Source organism: Passer montanus, unplaced genomic scaffold (assembly GCF_014805655.1).
Source record: "Passer montanus isolate IOZ18808 unplaced genomic scaffold, ASM1480565v1 scaffold1, whole genome shotgun sequence".
In the NCBI taxonomy this organism is placed as follows: domain Eukaryota; kingdom Metazoa; phylum Chordata; class Aves; order Passeriformes; family Passeridae; genus Passer; species Passer montanus.
In genome coordinates, this window is record NW_024356504.1 from 11169005 (window position 1) to 11187139 (window position 18135).

The window sequence follows — 18135 nt, forward strand, 5'->3', positions numbered from 1 at the left end:
GGACCACAGCGGGTGCTGTGCCTGGGTGTCGCCCGCTGGCTGCTCTGGACAGCTGTCTAAAGCTATTTCAATAGACTCCTGTTGCTATAGCCATGTTGCAAGTTCTAAAAATAGCTCTCTACATCCCAAAATTCAGTTTAACTGTGTTTTCCTGTGTATGTTTTGTTACACCTGGGACATATTGGGAAGCAAAAGCAGTATCTGCTCCAAACCAGCTCCTTGTTTCAGGACACTTTTGTTATTCCACTGGCAGTGCTCTCCTTATGTAGCAGTAACTAGAGTTGTCCCCAGCTGTCCAAGTGAGCCAGGAACACCTTCCATATTCTTAATAAGCAGAAGTCTGTCTAGCCCTTTTGCACTTTTTATTTCCAATCTTTAGGAACAGTTTTGTCACACAGGCTGGCTACAGCCTTCCAAAAGTGTGAAAGGTGCCTATTTTCACCAGCAGGTAAAAATCATTTTGGATTAACTAAATCACTGCATGGACAACATTAACCAGACAGGCCTTCCTGTTCTTTCTTTTCCTTCTCCATTACCCGGGTAGGATAGGGACTGGCTGACAGCTCACAGCAGCTTCTGCTGGCAACTAGTTCAGAGTTTTATTTAGGCCTACTATATTACTGCAAAGGGAAACAAACGGGAAACGAGCCTATTCCCACTCCTCCAGATGCTAATCCCCTGGGACTGGTCTCCCCTGCCTCCTCCAGAGCCTACATCTTTCATTTTTACTAAGAAAATTTAATAATTCTCCTCTATATTCAGGACGGACAAACAACCCTCCGAAGCCATCCTTAGCTCTACAGCAGGACAAGGAAGAGAGGAAGTGAAACCACTCCAGGACTCTAAACCAAAGCCCAGGAACAGCATCCGGACAGCGCGGCTTCTTCCCCGTTAGAAGGTAAAAATGCTCTGATAGTCCCATCAGATGCAAGCCCAGGAACGTGGATCTGTCTCGTGGGAAGCTCTCACTCCCCTTTGCACAGCTGCGGTGACAGGGGAGCGGGCGCGCAGAGGTGTGCGGAATGGAGCGGGGAGAGCAGCGTGCTGGGGAGCCCCGGCGCACGGAGCCCCGTGTGCCAGAGGCAGGGCCCGCTCCGCGCCGGCCGCCTGGCCACCGCACGGCTTCCCTGGCAGCACGAGGCGGCTGAAAAGCCCGTCTAACAGCCCCCCCGGGGAATCCCTCTGATGCAAGGGGAGTCCCCGGCAGCTGTGGGCCGGGGTAGCTGAGCTGGCTCCCTGCCATCCCCCGCCGAGCCGGGCTGGGAAGTGCGGGGAGAGGGAGGTGTGGCTGCCGGGGCCCCTCAGCCATTGCCGGCTACCGGGATTGCCTCTCCGCGGCTGCTAGCAGCCGGGCTCCGGCGGGCAGCGGCCGGGGCTCCCCGGGAGCAGCGCGGGGCCGGGCCGCGCGGCCCCGCCCCGCCCCGGGGAGAGGGAGCGGAGCCGCGGCGCGGACACCCCGCCAGCCCCCGCGGGAAGCGGCGGCCCCGGCGCGCAGGACCGCGGAGCGCCCCCGCCCCCCGCGCCGCTCCCCCTTTGAAAACTGATCTTTGGCTCTTCGCGTGAAAGTGATTTGAATTTGGCTCGGCGGCGCTCTGCGCAGGCGTCCAGCTGCTGGCATGCTGGCTCCTTGCAAAGCAGCTGTTTTGGGTTTGAAATTCCAACATGGCAGAGGCTGCAGTCAGTCTTCCCTTCAAAAACTTGGAATGATTTCAAATCATAGGCACCTTCACTTAACCCGAGCCCCCATTCATCAGCAAACACATCGGATCGATGCTACTCTAACCTATCGGGTTCTTGTACCAAATCTCCAGGTAAGAGGATATTTTTTTTTCCCTCCCCCCCCAGTCTCCCTACCATCGTTTTAAATTTTATTAAATCTTAAAGATCTCCGACACAGCCGCGTATTAATTGCCTGTTCGTGCCCTAAATATTTTGCCTAATTTGCGGTCGTTTTCTGATACTAAGCACTCCGGTCTGCTTGCCTGATCGTAGTCTGGAAAGTACAGATATACAATCGCAGTGCATGGTTTTTCCTCCTTGATCATTGCCAACAATAGTAGGCAGATTAAGAGTTCGCGATTGCAAGCTCTCTCCCCACTTCCTCCTCCTCCTCTTAATTGGATTTAATTTTAAGTTGCTTTGAAAATAATAAACTGCAGGTAACGCAGGTCTGGACATTGAGGCAACTAACTTCTGACCAAATAAGTGCAAATAAGAATCTCGCAGAACAAAAGTTAGGTTTAAATTGCTGTGTCTTGGCTGGTGGGGGGTGGGGGGGGCACGAATATGTCAGAGGAGCTGTTGCAGTAAAATGTAAGCACATCATCTTGGAGGGGGTACAGCGTGGTGGGCGTATTGTTGGCTCAGGAGGGAGAGAAAGATGTATAATTTAATGGTATATACAATCCACTGATCCTATTACTATCCTCCCTGGAGCTCTTGTTAGTTTCAATGGGAGTGAGTGAAATTGACATGGACTTGCATTCCTGGTCATGTGCTTTTTTTCCCCCTTTCTTTCTTCTCTTGTGATCTGAGATCCCCTTTTTGTTGATGTTGCTTTCCCACTTAATTATATGCATGTAGGTTAAATGAATACCTGACGAAAGGGCCCACGTTTCAAGGCAGTGACATTTGATAGCTGAGAGGAAAAGTGGCTTTAATGAAAAGCAACCTTTGGAATTCCTGCTTGTGAAAAATCCAATTCAGCTTTTTGTGCTGCCAGCAAGAAATGATCAGTAGCACCAGTGTTTATGGTATGTCCGTTTTGGGATCTACTTCCTTTGCATCTAAATAGCAAAGACAAATTTAAATAGCATGATAACGCACCGAGGACTCTGCATGCAAATATTTTGTAATAAATACCTAATGTTTAATAGTATATTTTCTTGTGTATATATAAGCATTTTTTTCTCTTGCTATCATTTGTTTATCGTTTCTGCTTTGATTATGGCACTAGTTTTGTCCATTGTATTGATCTCAGTTGTAAAACCTGAAGTTGCATGTTACCAGCAGTGCACTATACACACCACTGAACTCCAATGGTATGTAAATTAGTAAAACTCGGCGAGTGGAGAGGGCAGAAACGTGTAGCAATGAATATATACACCTACACATCTATGTGCTCGTACATACATGCCTAAAATGCATCTTTTCCTTTTGCAAACTAATATTTTTTTAGTAGGTATTTAAACTCCAGCTGCTTTTCCCTCTCTTACTTTCAGCGTAATCAGCTGCTAGAGATTCTAACTGATGTGGGGTGAGGGAATGTTTTGCATGTAAACAAACAAAATTACTGTTGTGGCCGAATGCTTAATACGATTTAATAAGGAGTATTTTATGCTCAGTTTACAAGTGTCTGGTTCACACTGCTCTGCTCTCAATGTTTAACAGAATGAAATAATCAGGTGCTTTAACTGGCATTATTTTAATGGTCACTCTCCAGATCCCCACGCTGCCCCTTCCTCCAAAAAAGTCAGATAAAATGGAGCATGGGGAATTTCAATAGAGCTCCTTGTGGTGAAGTAGATGCACCTCTAGGTATGCAGTTAAGGCTAAGGAAGTAACAACAAAAGTGACTATTAGTCTGTTTTGTGCAACCAAAAAGGGGGTATGTTCACTTTTAATTGTGTGTGATAGTAACAGATAAGGATGGAGAGAGACCCTAGGAGAGAGAGAGCGTGTGCATGTGTGTGTGTGTGTTTGGGATAAGGGGGAGGTCTGCCGTGTGTGGCTGATGATCTCTCGTAATAACATATCTGAATGCAAGAAAGAAATTGAGAGACAGTTGCACAATGTACACTCCTATTTTGGTGTTGTAGGTGACTGTATTGCTAAACATATCCCAGGTGATATATGATGGAAATGATCTGATTGCATTTTGCATTTAGAACTTGTTGACTTTGGAACGATCAATAAGGCAACTGTTTATTTTAGATGCACATAATTTGCTCTGAGAAATGTTTTAAGGAGACGAGCAAGCAAGCGAGAGCGGAACATTTTTTTTTTTTTTTTTTTTTCCTAGAGCTGTTGGAGCAAATGTGATTGCCAGATGGGAGATTTCCCTCTGTGATGTTAAAGCTGTAATATATATTCAGAGCAGATTGGACTGCTGCTTGTGATGAGGAGGATATTACATTTATAAATTTTAAATCGGGAATCGGACAGTATGCTGAGAGCTGAAATTGGATGGTGTGGACGGTTTGGACTGTTAAATGCAATTCCCAGATAATAATAATAATTATAGTAGCAGTAATATATGTATGTATAATAAACATGATACTATTAGGCAGCTATATATATTCTATGGTGCTTAAGTATATATTTTCAATATGACTTTTCTCTTTCCTTGCTTCCCTTAAAATGTTAAGGATTGAGAGTGATTGGGAGGGGGAGTTTAAGAGCCCACTGTTAGGAGAAATCAAATGTAATCAGGTTCCTGTTTGAGGAAAAGTTTTGCTAAAATTCTTTCTGCAAATTCATCTCTTTCTGAGTTTTTGTTTTGCCCATGCATGTGGCCTGACAGTGCCACAGTCCTGAAAGACTGGGAAGTGGGAACTAGTCACACTCGAGCAGCTCTGCTGTTGCAAATTAAAAGTGTGTTGTGGTCAGGAAATGAAAGCTACAATGTCTCTTTTGAACAAGTCGTTTATCAAGAGAAACATCTATCAAGCAGTGACTTGTCACATTGATCCTCTAAAAGTTAGGTCCGAAGTGGAAGCTGCTTTGATGTTTTTGATGCCAAATTTATAAAATTGAGAAAGCTGGAGAGAGTAGGACTGATTTGCACTTAGAAATTGCTCTGCTCTGGGCGTGACAAAATCATCAAATATCTCTGATATAAGAGCTGGTAAACTAAGGAGGTATCGGATCTTCTGCCTTGTTTTTATTTTCACATGGAAACTTTAGCTTTGCCACACAGGCAATTTCTTTTCAGGCTTCTAAAGATCCTGTCTGTATGACTCTCTGCATTATTTCGTCGGGGATATATTCTTGCTTAGGAATACATCTGTTGCTTCCAAATGGAACCTTTTTTTGTTGTCTTTCTGATGGTATTTATAGAGTTCTGCTTAAGAAAGCAATTTTTTTCCTCTCCTCTCAGTCTAGTTTCTTCTTCTATTTGTAATCTCAGTTTCCACTTCTCATCCCTGTGAAACAAAGTTTCTTTTACTGCCAAAGTAATGTTTATAGCAAGTAAGATACATTTGAAGATATCTGTTAGCACAACTTAAAACATGTTAAGAGTACTGCTAAGTGTCTCTTCCCCTTCTCATTCTCTTTTTCTGTCCATTTTTAGCACATGAACCATGCTTTCATTCTCAACAGGAGCAGTGTATTTCAAATTGAATGTAAAGCTGAGATTTCAAGTAAAAAAAAATAGAGACCAAAACAAAGTCTAAAACTGACGTTTTATCTTTCTCTATTTTCAATCATCTAAAATGTTTAGCAACTTCACTGAAAAGTTTTTCATTTTACATAAAGTTTGTGTTTGGATTATAAAGGAATCCCTTTGAAAAACCAAGGGTTTGGTGTTTGGTTGTTGAGTTTCTGTTTTCTTTTCTGTGCTTTTTATTTTTTTGGCTAGGGTATGAGTGAAATCTTCCTTAAAGCAGGATGCTTTGACTTCTTTTCTTCAATGTCGTAAATGAGACTAACACTGCTTATGAATACTTGATAGAGACCCATTTGAAAATAGGCAGCAAACAGCAGCGTGGTGGGAGTTTTGGTGAGTGTTATAGTTGCTAATTAATCATGTTTGAAATGAAGGAATCATAGCATGGTAATAAAGGCTCATTGTTGTTTGATGTTTGTAACAGGATGTGACTCCTACATGAATCTGGTGGGTTTGGAGGTTTTGTTGTTATTTCCTCCCGTCATATTAAGATACCTTCACTATTAGCTCAAATTGTTTCTATTCATTGCAACATTGTGAAAGTACAGGAATGTTTTCTTATTGTAGCATCATTTTGCAAATATTAAGATTGTACTGTTATTGATATTTTCATCATACAGTTCATGGGAAAAAATGAGTAGTCTTATGTCATTAGCTGTTCTTTAAGCTTTTTTATAGTTAAGCATAGCCAAGCATTTTTTTGTGGTTTATTTTCTTGATATAAAAAGCCCTACTACTTTTATTTCTTATAATTGAAAAATGGCACTTGATGAACTTTTGTTCCCTACTTGCTTATGTGTATATAGTAAGGGATAGAAACTAAAAATATATTCCAGAATAGTTTGTGTACTAGCCCTTTAAAAATTGAACTGTAAAACACTTGGATGGTGTTTTTGTTTTCATGGTTTTGTTTCTATTATGGTTCTTATTAGATGTGTCGTCTTTGGACTTTATTTTTCACCTCTATTAATAACTGCTATATACAATGGAGAGAGAATCTCTTTCAAAATACAAAGCTTTAGTTTCAAAATTTAATAAGGCTATTTTCTGCTGCATGAACAAGGTTTGGAATCTGCTGTTGTTTAGATGCTCAGTTTACTTTTAAAATATAATTCATAGAGGAGAATTATTCTGTATGGTTCCTGTCAATAAGTTTATTCAATGAATGAATACAAGAAGCATTGAATATGATTACTGATCTTTCTGTAGTCCTAATCATCAATTAATAGGCTTATCTGCTTGTTAGGAGTGGATTTAATGGTACAAAATCAGCATGAGATCTGTCTATATGAAATACTTGTATGTTGTTTATGACAGACTGAGTTTTGATCTTGCATCCCCAGATCTAATAATAGAAATATTTGGCTCTTTGCCCTCAATCAATATATCCGTTAACAGAAAAAACTTCACACAATACTTTCATAAAGTGCTGGATGTATTGATACCAAGTTGATAAATTTAATTACTGGGGTTTTACATTGATTCATTGATCATATGATTGGAGGAAATTGTTCTGCAAACCTTTCTGAAGTATTGAGGAATATTGTATGTCCATAAAGGTTGAGTAATTGATAAATCAGCATGTTTTTTTCTTTTCAGTTATTGATGAGACATAAAAATAACTGTAAAAATAATTTGGAATAAGCTAATTGAAAATTCTCATGTGTTACTGACAGAGCAGATGAGAAGCAGTACTATGGAGGTGAAAAAAGTGAAGTTTGAAGTGGAATTGTGCCCATTGTGCCCAATCCTTAACTGGTGTAAAAAATATTTAGCTGCAAAAAGATAAAATAATTTACAGTTCCCAGAATCTGGACCACGGTGGCTTGTTTGTTTGTTTTGGTTGTGGTGGCTTGTCTTTTTTTTTTTTTTTCTTTTTTTCTGGTTCTGTTCTTTGACTCATTGGAAGCAGTTTTAAATTAGATATTATGGATGTATGGAATTTTAGATAAGCATCTGATCCGAAATGAATAGTATAGCTATAAAAGCAATTTGAAGAGTCGTAAATTCAGGATTGCGTATCCCTGATATTGTTGCAGAGTATTAAAATCTTGCTGCTAGAGATGCTATCCTCTAAGTGAAAACTTATCTTCCTTATGGGAAAGATGACTTCAGGGAACTCTCAGCTGGGAAAAGGCCCAGAGTTTTTTTTTGTTTTGGTTTGGTTTTTTGTTTTTTTTTTTGTTGTTGTTGTTGTTGCTAAAATAATAATTTTTAAAAATCCAATACATAGAATTAGTTACAGGGATATTTTCCAGGTGAAAAACCTTACGGGAGTACTTGGCTCCATTTCGGTGAGGTATGCGACCTTTTCACCCTATGTCAATGATATTTTTATAGAGTGTGTGAGAAATGCGAGTATAAAGAAAATTCCTTAAGATCATTCAATTTTTATTTTTTCAAAAAAAAAAAAAAGGAAAAGAAAAGCAAAAAGAAAAAAAAGAAATCTTTCAATCAAAACAACATATAGATCTCCCTTAATGAGACTGATTAAACTGTATTCCTTTAAAGGATAGTAGCTAATAGAGAAAATCAGAGACAACCACTTGCCAGATGTTACTGTAGGTTCGACACATACAGTCTTACCCTTCAAGGAGCAGAGAATCCTACACTGGAGGTGTAATAGAGGTCAAAGGAAACCTAAGTCTTTCAGACCTTTAATAATTGTACCTGTCATCCCCTTGATTGGCATGTTAAAGAGAATGCATATATTATATTATGTTTCTTGGAAGATAATTTGCAGCACTCTACTAAGCACAAGTGGACTTCACTACTATTGCTTCTAAATACCTGTTGGGGTTGGCCCCACTGTGAGAAGTGAGAGGAAAATGGAAAGAAAAATAGCTGGTCAGTCTTGGTTACCAGAATCTTGAGAAACTGGGGGAGAGATCGGGCTTTGACAGGTCAGTCTGCGAATGGGATGAATACAAAAAAGTGTAATCTGCAGAAAGCACCAATGATTAAGGGCATACGGAGATGTCTGCAGTGATGAAAATGTGGAGTCTCTGCTTTCGTTTTGCCGAGCTCTGTTGCTATGAGGTATCGGCACACACAGAATGTTAATAACAGTATTGCGTGTCTGTTCCGATAGTGCTTGGAACGGTACCTGTCAAACATATCATAACACTCAACTATCTCTTTAATCATATAAGCAACACTCCTTACTACAAAAGCTATTGTATTTATACAATAGAAAGAACAGCCATACATTATTTGAATAATGGACTAAAACTTTGTTCTTTAAACCATTTTTTTGCAGAGGGGAAAAGTTTCATGTATCTTGGCTGTAATTAAAAATAATGCAGCTACAGCTGACTGTCATGCCACTGGCTAAGTTTTATTTTTTTTTTCTATAATAGTCTATTAAGTGTGTAGTCTGATATGCCATGAAATACTGAAATAGCAATTACCAGTCATTATTTAACTGTAACTGAGAAACTATTTTCTCAGTTCTTTTATAGTGAAGCTACTGCTAGCATATTGTTAGTTAAATTTCAAATACCCTGAAAGGTATGTGGACAAAATGCTGAGATTATTTTGGTATGATTACAAATTTTGGTGATGTGAAGTACGTTTTTGTTCCAGATTCCTTGAAATCATGTATTACCCAGACTTTCTGTTGCCCGTTTTTAACCCTTCTGTGTTCTACTTTTCATCTGTTCTGTACTCTTTGTTAAAGCATGTGGCTCACCTTCTGTAGATGAATTGCTCAACGCATGAAGATGTATGCCACAGTTTATTTTGTGTGATATTTTAGAATGTATGCATTTGCCATGCTAGTTATAGAATGGTGATGATAAATTTGTTTGAGTAATATGTATCTTATTTGCATTAATACTTTAGCAGTAAGAGCATACTGTGGTCAAACTTCATGAACTAAGATAGCGGTCTCACATCTAATTAACCAGGATCTGAATGAATGATTTTCTGATACAGGTCACAATTGAAGTTTTTGTTTCTCTTCTTCAGTGTGATAAAATGCTTAAGGGACACATGAAGGCATGTTTGCATAACTCCTATTAATCTGAAGGGAATTTGTAAATGGATATTGAGAGGAGATGGGAGAAAGGGCTGAACCTGGTGGGTCACAGGGGTTTGTGGCAGGAATCTATCTTCATGTTTTCATTTAAGATGTTTTGGGGGTTTTTTGCCTGATTTAGAATAATAGCAGTTTGCCTTTTAGTATGTTGGAAATAACATCTCTATTTTTGTCTGAGATGTTTTTCCCTTTTTGTTTCCTCCATTCTAGCATACAAGCAAGTCATTAATAAAAAAACCATTTATACGGTGAGCTTGAATTATCACTTAATAAAACTTAAAACTGTAGTGTTACAAAGATATTCCTAGACAGTGCAACTGATTTTGTGTGCTTGTCTGCTGGAGACATGGTGAGAGGAAGAGCCAAAAATTACTTTATATTGGTGAACAACAGCAAAGGGTAGATGGGAATGATAAAATGATATGCAGAAATTATTAATCCATGACAATAGTATCAATATTGACATTCAAAATATTATGAACTGATAGCCCTACTGTACAAACTGCTGTGATAGCTGTGCTTTTAGGTGCAACTAGCTATTTATATGCCTTGTGGCTCAGTGTGGTCATGTTGAAAGTATGAACCTACTCATCACAGATTCTGAGAAAAGTGCAGGTTAACATCCTCTGTGTTCTTTAGACCTATCTGATTACTTCAGCCTCCTGTGTTGACACAGAGAAAGAAACAGCTAGATTCTATGCTGGAAGAATAAGGTTTGCAAGCACCGACTGATATTAGATATCCCATTGTGATACCTAAACCAAATTTTAAAAAATCAAGCATCCTTTTCAAGTTAAACTTGAGAAACAGAGAAAGGAACAGCAAAGATGTTTCTGAACACATTTGAAGAAGCACCATTTACTTTCAAAAGAGATCTTTCCCATCACTTGTGGATAGCTCCACCATGAAGAGCAATATCAAAAGATCTCAGAAAAGTAACTATTCTTTTATGTCTTTGGGAACTCAGATGCTTACAAGATTGTTTCTGAGAAAGAAAAGAATTGATCCTATTTTCAGTCCCTTGTTGTTGGCATTTGTGGACCACATGACTAGATACAGTATTGTAGAAATACACTCTTAGTATGTGGATACAATTCTGTTTTCCCTTGCAGCTCTAAAATAACAATGCAATGTGGCCATATGAAAACTCAGTTTGGACAATGTTTTTATTAATTTGTTTTGCATTCTATGAAATTGTTTTATTTAATATACATATGGAGTTTGCTGAAGATCTTTTAAGTTTAATACTTAGGTCATCTGCATTATTAGAGTAGAGAAATTAAAATTAAAACAGTCTGTTGCTTTTTGTAAAAATATAAAAAAGTCACCAGTGATAATTTGTGAACTGGTTATCTACATTCAGTCTGATGATGTTGAAACCCAAACTGTTGGCTTTCAACATCATCAAATTTGAACTATAAGCATTCCGTTATTTTTAATATGGAAGAAAACTATAAATTTATTAGCTATTCAAATAAATGAACACTTGATTTACAAAATTAAGTGGTTTTGTGTTTACTGATGTTAGGTCTTTATATCATAAGGCTTTATATTACCTTCATAACTATAGTGGTACTGTATTGAGCATACAATAAATAAGCAGATATTTTATTTTAGAGATAATAATTTTTCATGTGTTCATAGAATTTCTTATAATTTTTTATTTCTTGCTCTTTGCCTTCAATAAAAGCAGTAATAAGTATATTTTGGAAACTGTTCATGCTGCAATTAACCTTTCTTAATCATTGATTTTCATTTTGTTCTTTGACTTTCATTCATTGTATTTCATACTCCTGTCCTGTGTAGGCATTCTTTATACTACAACACTGATTTATTTTTCCACTTTCAGTTTAAAAAAGTTTAGTGGTAGCATGAACCGTGATGGGTAACCATGGTCATCCCATCAAGCAATGTTATTCAGATTAATGTCAGTAAGCCCTGCCTAGCAAGGGGAAGGAGGCACTTGTCATTATTCGGCCCCTAGCTTTGTGTGGCAGTCATATCAAAGGCACACCTTAATATGCAGAGAACATATTTGTTGAAACACATGGTTCAGTAAATATCAGAAGCCTTTGTTTTTTAAAGTTAGATATAGGTAAAATATATCTCACTATGAGCTGAAGGCAAAATATATCTCATTGTGTGCTTATAGAGACTGTGAATAAACAGTGCCTTAATGCATGACATTTTTAAAGTTTTCGCTAGTTAGAAATACTCAGTTATAATTCAGTTATGTTATCCATACAGTACAGAATAACAAATTGACACTAGTATTTATTTGGAGTGATAATTTTCAGCATTACTTAAGGAAAGATGCTTTGTTATTGAGTAACTAGCAAACACCATCCCACCCCCACTTCCCCAGGAAGTCATCTGCTTAGAAATTGTAGAATTCACTACTTTCATTCATGACAGGCAAGTCCTTTTTGGCTGAAGTGACTGTTCCTCTCTGTTTCAGAGCATTACAACAGCTGCAGTTTGAGCTTGAAGGGTCTGAGTGGCCGAGATAACATCACAAATAGTATTGCATCTCAGAAAGTGTAATTCAACTTTCCACTTTTGGGTACTTGGTTATCAGAAGCACTGAGTCCCTGCAATTTCTATTGACTTTGGATATGCAGGTATGCAACAAATTTCAAAAGCTAGGTGTTATAAGGAATTTCTCCAGAAAATGGTAGGCATTAGCTTTATTTGTACTTCTTAAATGTTCCAGTCTCCCTCTTGAGTTACTAATGCTGTATGATAGAAGAAACAGAGCTTTTGATTTTTCTTGGTGGTTATAAAAACACATTTTAAATTCATCAGGACAAAAATACATGCATTAATAAAGGTATAAGGAATGATTCATTTGTGATTTTGCTCAGAGGAAACTTTAACCCATTTGTTACTGTGTAGATATTCCAAGGAACAAAATGCAGAATAGACGATGCTGTTCTAATTGCAAAATCTTCCTTAGTTATCTTCTCCCTCTTCCTGATCCTTCTCCCTTCCCCCTCCCCCTCATGGCTTTTTTAAACAATTATGGGCATTGTGCTCCTTAATGGTGCATAGTTACTGTAAAGATAGATGTCCTCAAATAATGAGTTTCTAATAATAATCAGAGGCACTTAGATTAAACTGGTTTCATATAGAAACCTTACAGTATGAAACGTACACCTAAAATCCTGTGATATATTTACAGAAGCGAAGCCTATTTACAGAAAACTAACCCAATTTTGTATCTGTGCATGTGTTCAGGGTGGGGGCAATGGAGGTGTATTGACTGTGTGTGCCTACGTTTTTGTCCACCTGCTTTAAAGACTACAGAAGATTTTTTTTTTTTAGTACAGATTTCTATTTTGCTTTCTGATAACAGAATATGTTTTAAAATCACAACACACTAATTAGCTTCTGTGTTTACACTGGAAAGCTTGCATCCCTTCAAATGACTTTTACCCGCATCCTCCTTTCGATCTGTTGCTTCCCCCACCTCCCGTCCTCCTCCTCCACTCCCTGTGAGGTTTATTACATTAGATTTGTTGCTTTCTTCCTTGTTCAGAAGTTCTGAAGGCAAGTAAATGAAAGTGCTAAGTACAGTAACAGATAATTGTTACTTGAAAGAGTTGTTGCTACATTGGTTGGGAATAGTATCTTTCCTAACAGGTACTGAATCAGCGAGGGTGTACAATAAAAAGAGCAAAAAAGTTTAACTTATTGTTTAGAAATACATATGCCATTTAAATGGAAAGAAACCCCCAAATCTCCCACATACCTTTTGGGGTTTGGAGAACAAAAGCTTACTTGTATGCTCCAAATTCCCCTGGGCCTTAATTTGCAATACCATTATTTAAGCCTGGCTGATACAAACCCATTGCAGAGAAATAGAATCTCTCCTTCCTGGCTTTTCAAAGCCATTCTATGTCCTCTTCTCTCTGCCTACCCACATCCCCCAGCACCCCCCTCTTCATTCCCAGCCTCTTGGTCTTGCCCTGCCACTGTGAAACTCTTCTGTATTTGAAATGTAGTCAACAGAAAAATAGTGAGCAGTTTTCTAAAACACAGAAAACTGCCATTCTGCATGGTTTTACTGACATCACTACCAACACATATGTAATTCTATTTTCTGACTAAGAGGAAGTCTATAATCACTTTAATATCTGTTGTGTCCTTTACCAGGTGACCTGTAGTAGTTTATTGTAAAGATAAGCACCCTGATATAATAAGTTATTTCTTCTCTAAATCAGATCTTATAGAGAATACTAACCATAAAGTGAGGAGAAACTTGTGCCCACTTAACATGCTCCTGGGGTGCCAGGCTCCCTGGATCTCATCTCCTGGGCACAGTACTGGCATTGTCAGATGCTCAGCTGGAAGCTATTCTGGAACAGAGCTGGTTTTGGGTGTAATCCCTAACAGCTGAGAGTAAATACAGGCATCACTGTAGCTTGATACAATGTTGAGCGCTACAGCTGTATTTATTTTGCTGCTAATAAAATGGCAGCCTACTTTGTCATTAAGAGGCTTGTCTTTTTGAAATAGCATTTGAGATGTAATACTGAGTGTTTGAGTTAGTGGAAGGAGCTAAGAAATAGATGAGCTGCGTTCCTGACTGTGGGTGGAAGGATGGTGAGTAATACGTGTCTTGGCATGGCATCTGCCAAAAGCATTTTTCTCTTCCCCCCCACTACGCTGTTCTAGTTTTGAAAGGTGTAAGGTATTCTAATAAGCAAAGAGGGGGGAAAAAAAAGCGAAAGGGAAAAAAACTTTCAAGCAAGTCATTATAGCACATCTCAATGACCGTGCCTCACACTTAATTTAATTAGAAGACAACTGCACTGGAAAACTGGTCATTTTAGTCGTAGTTAACGACTGGTTCTCTCCTACCCCCACTCAGAACTGATTATATGCCCCACTGTATAATGTAATTTCTACAAGAAAATTCAGTATAAATAGGTATTGTGTAGTTACAATAATAAAGTGTTCATGAAAGGTATTAACTTATCATTTAAATATGCTTTCAGAGGAGAAAATAAATATTTTTCTTCTGGTGTTTCTTTTTTACTATATCAAACAGAAAAGAAAACTGGTATCACAATGGGATATTTTCTAAATTTTTAAACAAAAAACTGACTGCATAGCTAAGAATATGTGCATTATGTGGTAAGAAGGCACTGAAGGAACTGAAACCTTGTGTGTGCATGTTTCTTATAGGGTGGCTATTTTCAGAAGGGATTGCTCTTACGTTGTAAAATCATTTACTAGTGTATCGTTTCTGAAATAGTGTGGGTAGTTCAATGCTGGATTTCAGGCAAGAAAGTTTCCTAGTTAGCTGTAATAAGACTTACTTGCTGTCGGTAGTAAGATAATAAGAATAAAGAATAATGTATGATTTAAGGAAAAAAAAATCTATCCATTTGCATTTGTCTACCAAATTCCACTTGTGATATATTTGTTGGGCTGAGCTATTAAGTGCTCTGTGGACTGTGTTTCAACTAGTGTATGATTGACTAGGTATATTAGAGCTTTTTACTTACTGCCAATGCAGAATTTGACCCTAGTTTTACCCTGAGATGTTTTTGCCTTTAAAAATATCCACACTTCATGAGTACTCTCGTGATAAAAAAATTAATTGTTGTTATTTGTGGGGTGTGTCTCTATGTTATACTAAGAGTAACTTACTGAATTGATGTTGAATAGATTTTATTTTCTTATGTTGACTCCAAAGTTCAGCTATGGGAATTGCTGTATCATCTCAAAATTTTAAGTCTACATTTTATGCACTGTGCCAAAGCACCCATGAGCTCGTTAAGCAAAGACTTTTTCAATTATATATTGTGTTTATGCATGTATTTATACTTGACAGAAATCCTTTAGAGGTTTGGTTTGCTGTATTAATGCTTACAGTGTATTAGAGCACATAAAATATAGTAGAAATGTCAGTAAAACATGCAGAATAGCAGTTTTCTGTGTTTTATAAGCTCGCTATTTTTCTGTTTACTACATTTCAAATACAGGCGTTTCACAGTGGCAGGGTAAGACCAAGAGGCTGTACTTACAGATCTAGTGATGGTAGCTTCCACTGTATTCTAGTAGCTGCTGAACAGTTCCTTGGCCAGACATCCAGCCTCTAGAGGGCACAGCAGTAATCTCCTCTGCGAGACCCTCACCCACACAATCATCTGCACAAAGTTTTAATGCTGGCACCTACAAAGAGAATTCCATTTGTGTTGCATTAAAAAAAAAATCTTTGTGTTCCTCGTTTTCCTGGAGTTTTTCTACAGTAAGTGATGTCCTTTTCTTTATCCTTCTTTAATCTGGGAAATATTTCTGTATTTGCTTTTATTTTTTTTTCCCTGGTGGTGATTTTTATTAAAGTAGACTCAAATCCATTATGATGCTGACTTGCAGATATTTCTTCACCTGATACAAACATTTCTTTAGGTATACACTGCTCTTTGCTGCAGTAAAGACTACAGAAGCCAGTGCAAAGCATTTGAGACTTCCACAGTTAGGTACTAAAATTCCTTATATTCTGTGCAACATAAAAATGGAGGAAGGTCGTGGTCTTTTTTTATTTTGTAGGTGACTTTGCTATGCTCAGTTTCCATTTCCTAACCTTTTCTTCAAAAAATAATTAAAATAAGAGTTGTTTGTTTTCTGAAGTGTATAGTATCTGCCTTATGGGTGGTACTAGACCAGATTTTGTTGGGGAAGTTTGACAACAACCTGTAAACAGCTTGGAAAATTTTGGTAGCATGTTGCCATATTGAAGCAATCCCATTTCCAAAGTTTTTCATTGCTTTAAAATATCAAAGAGTTTTTTATTAGTCTGAGATTAATGACAGTTTATGAAGATGCAGGGGAAAAATTTCCAAGACCGAGTACAATCTGTGGAAGTGCTATGTCAAACTTTTATGTCTTCATCACCTGTGACCAGCAGACAGTTAACTTACTGGAGAAATAACTGTGACATTTTTTTGTGATTCATCTAATCCACTTTTTCCCAGGGGGCTAAGACAGTCACTAGAGTGTCACTTCAGCCTTCGCACACACCCAGGTTTGCGAACTTGGTTCTTCACTCCACACTGTGGGGTGGAGCTCTGCAATAAAACTGCCCAACATACTGGAACCTCAACGAAAAAAGGAGATGTAACACTTGGAAGGTGTAATGGTCAACTCCTTTACAAACCTGATCTCTGCAGGGCTAGGTGTACTCTTAGAAGAAGCTTGCACTGGTATGGAAATAGGTTGGAAATATAGTCAGGGTATCTGTTCAGTCTTAAATAACCAAGTTTTTTGATGACATAGTTGCTTACCGTCAGACACTGGCCCTGCTGTTCTGCCTGAGAGGGAGCATTTTTTTTTTCTAACTGCTGATAGAGGATTGGTGTCATCCAAGTATATCCCTTACTTTTGTCCTCCAAACCCAAATATTCAATAAATCCTTTCTCTTCCACCCTGTCAAATCTGTGGCTTTTACAGCTTGTTCCAAAAGCCAAAACAGAATCAGGTTGTACTGAAGTTAGTGGGGGGAAGCAAGCAAGTCCTAGAGCTACAAATGTCCCCCTAAGGAACCCAGTGCCAATGGGATGCCTGGTGGAGAGGCTCTGCCCACATCACCTGTGGCATTGTGGTGGCAGGCAGAGCTAACTGAGTCTTGGATGGTTCAGAATAGCAGGAACAAATCAATATGATGTGAATCTATTGTGATAGAGTTTATAGAATTTAAAACAAAAAAAGAAAGTTTTATTGGGAAAATAATTCAAAGTGAATTTCCATGGGGAATATTAAAGCACCAAGGAAGTCCAATGTAAGCTAAATGATACGTCACTGACTTTGGTTGCTGGAAGTGTATGTCTTTTGTCTGAATTTAGACAAATGTGAATTTTGTCCTTGTGGTGGAACATTGCACCCCTTAAATGTAGGACGGGGGAAAATAACAGCAAAGGATTTTTCTTTCCACTCCTGAACAAATGAAAGCATGAGGAAAGCCATCTTGATTTCAAAATTCGGGCTCCAAATCTCTCTTTAAATCATTTTTAATAGACACTAAGTTATAAATCATGCACGCAATTACATGAGCACAGAAGGAGTGGGGCCTAGCCTCAGCTTCAGCCCCAGATGTTTCTTGACTACAATAATGGCCCAGCCCAGATATTTACAGCTTAATTTCTGGTCATGTGCTCTTGTCTGTAAATGGTTCCTTTTCCATTTCCAGTTCAACAGCTGGACAGCTTATAGTAGAGCATGATTCAAATTTGAATGATGGCAAATTGTGGCTAGAGACAATTTACCTTTGGAAACTTTCAATTCCATTTCCACTATTTAAAATGTAAGGTAACTCTTGAACAGAGAATGATAGATTGGCCCCCTTTCAAATGTTGTGTTCTTAATTTTTTTTTGTCTATTATTTTATATAAAATCGGGTTTTATCCCTTCCTGATTGTAATTTTTTTGTTGTTGTTGTTTAGCTTTGCTGTGGTTCTGAGCAGAGACTTTTCCCCCCCTCCTTTTAATGCTATGCCATCTAGCATGACTTGCATTGCAAGCCGGTGCATCTAACCTTGCTGCTCTCTCCATTCCTGTCCTGCTTACTGCTCCTCCCAAACAGCCCAATGCTTGAAACTAAACAAATTGAAAATAATGATTGGTAACCATCTGCTGTGCTGAAATTCCACGTACAGCAGTTAACTCCATTTTACAAAACAACTTCAATCTAGTGAATTAC

The 18135-nt window shown here is 38.3% G+C and overlaps 1 protein-coding gene across 3 annotated transcripts in view; it reads left to right on the forward strand.

The window, feature by feature from the left end:
* The first annotated feature begins 882 nt into the window (after positions 1-882).
* Positions 883-18135, forward strand: part of FIGN (fidgetin, microtubule severing factor) — a 102857-nt gene continuing 85604 nt past the window's right edge. Inside the window, exons 1-2 of one of the 3 annotated variants that reach the window (XM_039701477.1) lie at positions 1525-1811; positions 2584-2753. In XM_039701477.1, the coding sequence (XP_039557411.1) occupies positions 2729-2753 (25 nt within the window). In that variant the 5' untranslated portion in view covers positions 1525-1811; positions 2584-2728. Of the gene's footprint in view, positions 899-1524; positions 1812-2583; positions 2754-18135 lie in introns of those variants that run through there. The other 2 variants (XM_039701495.1, XM_039701486.1) reach the window with 2 other exon arrangements.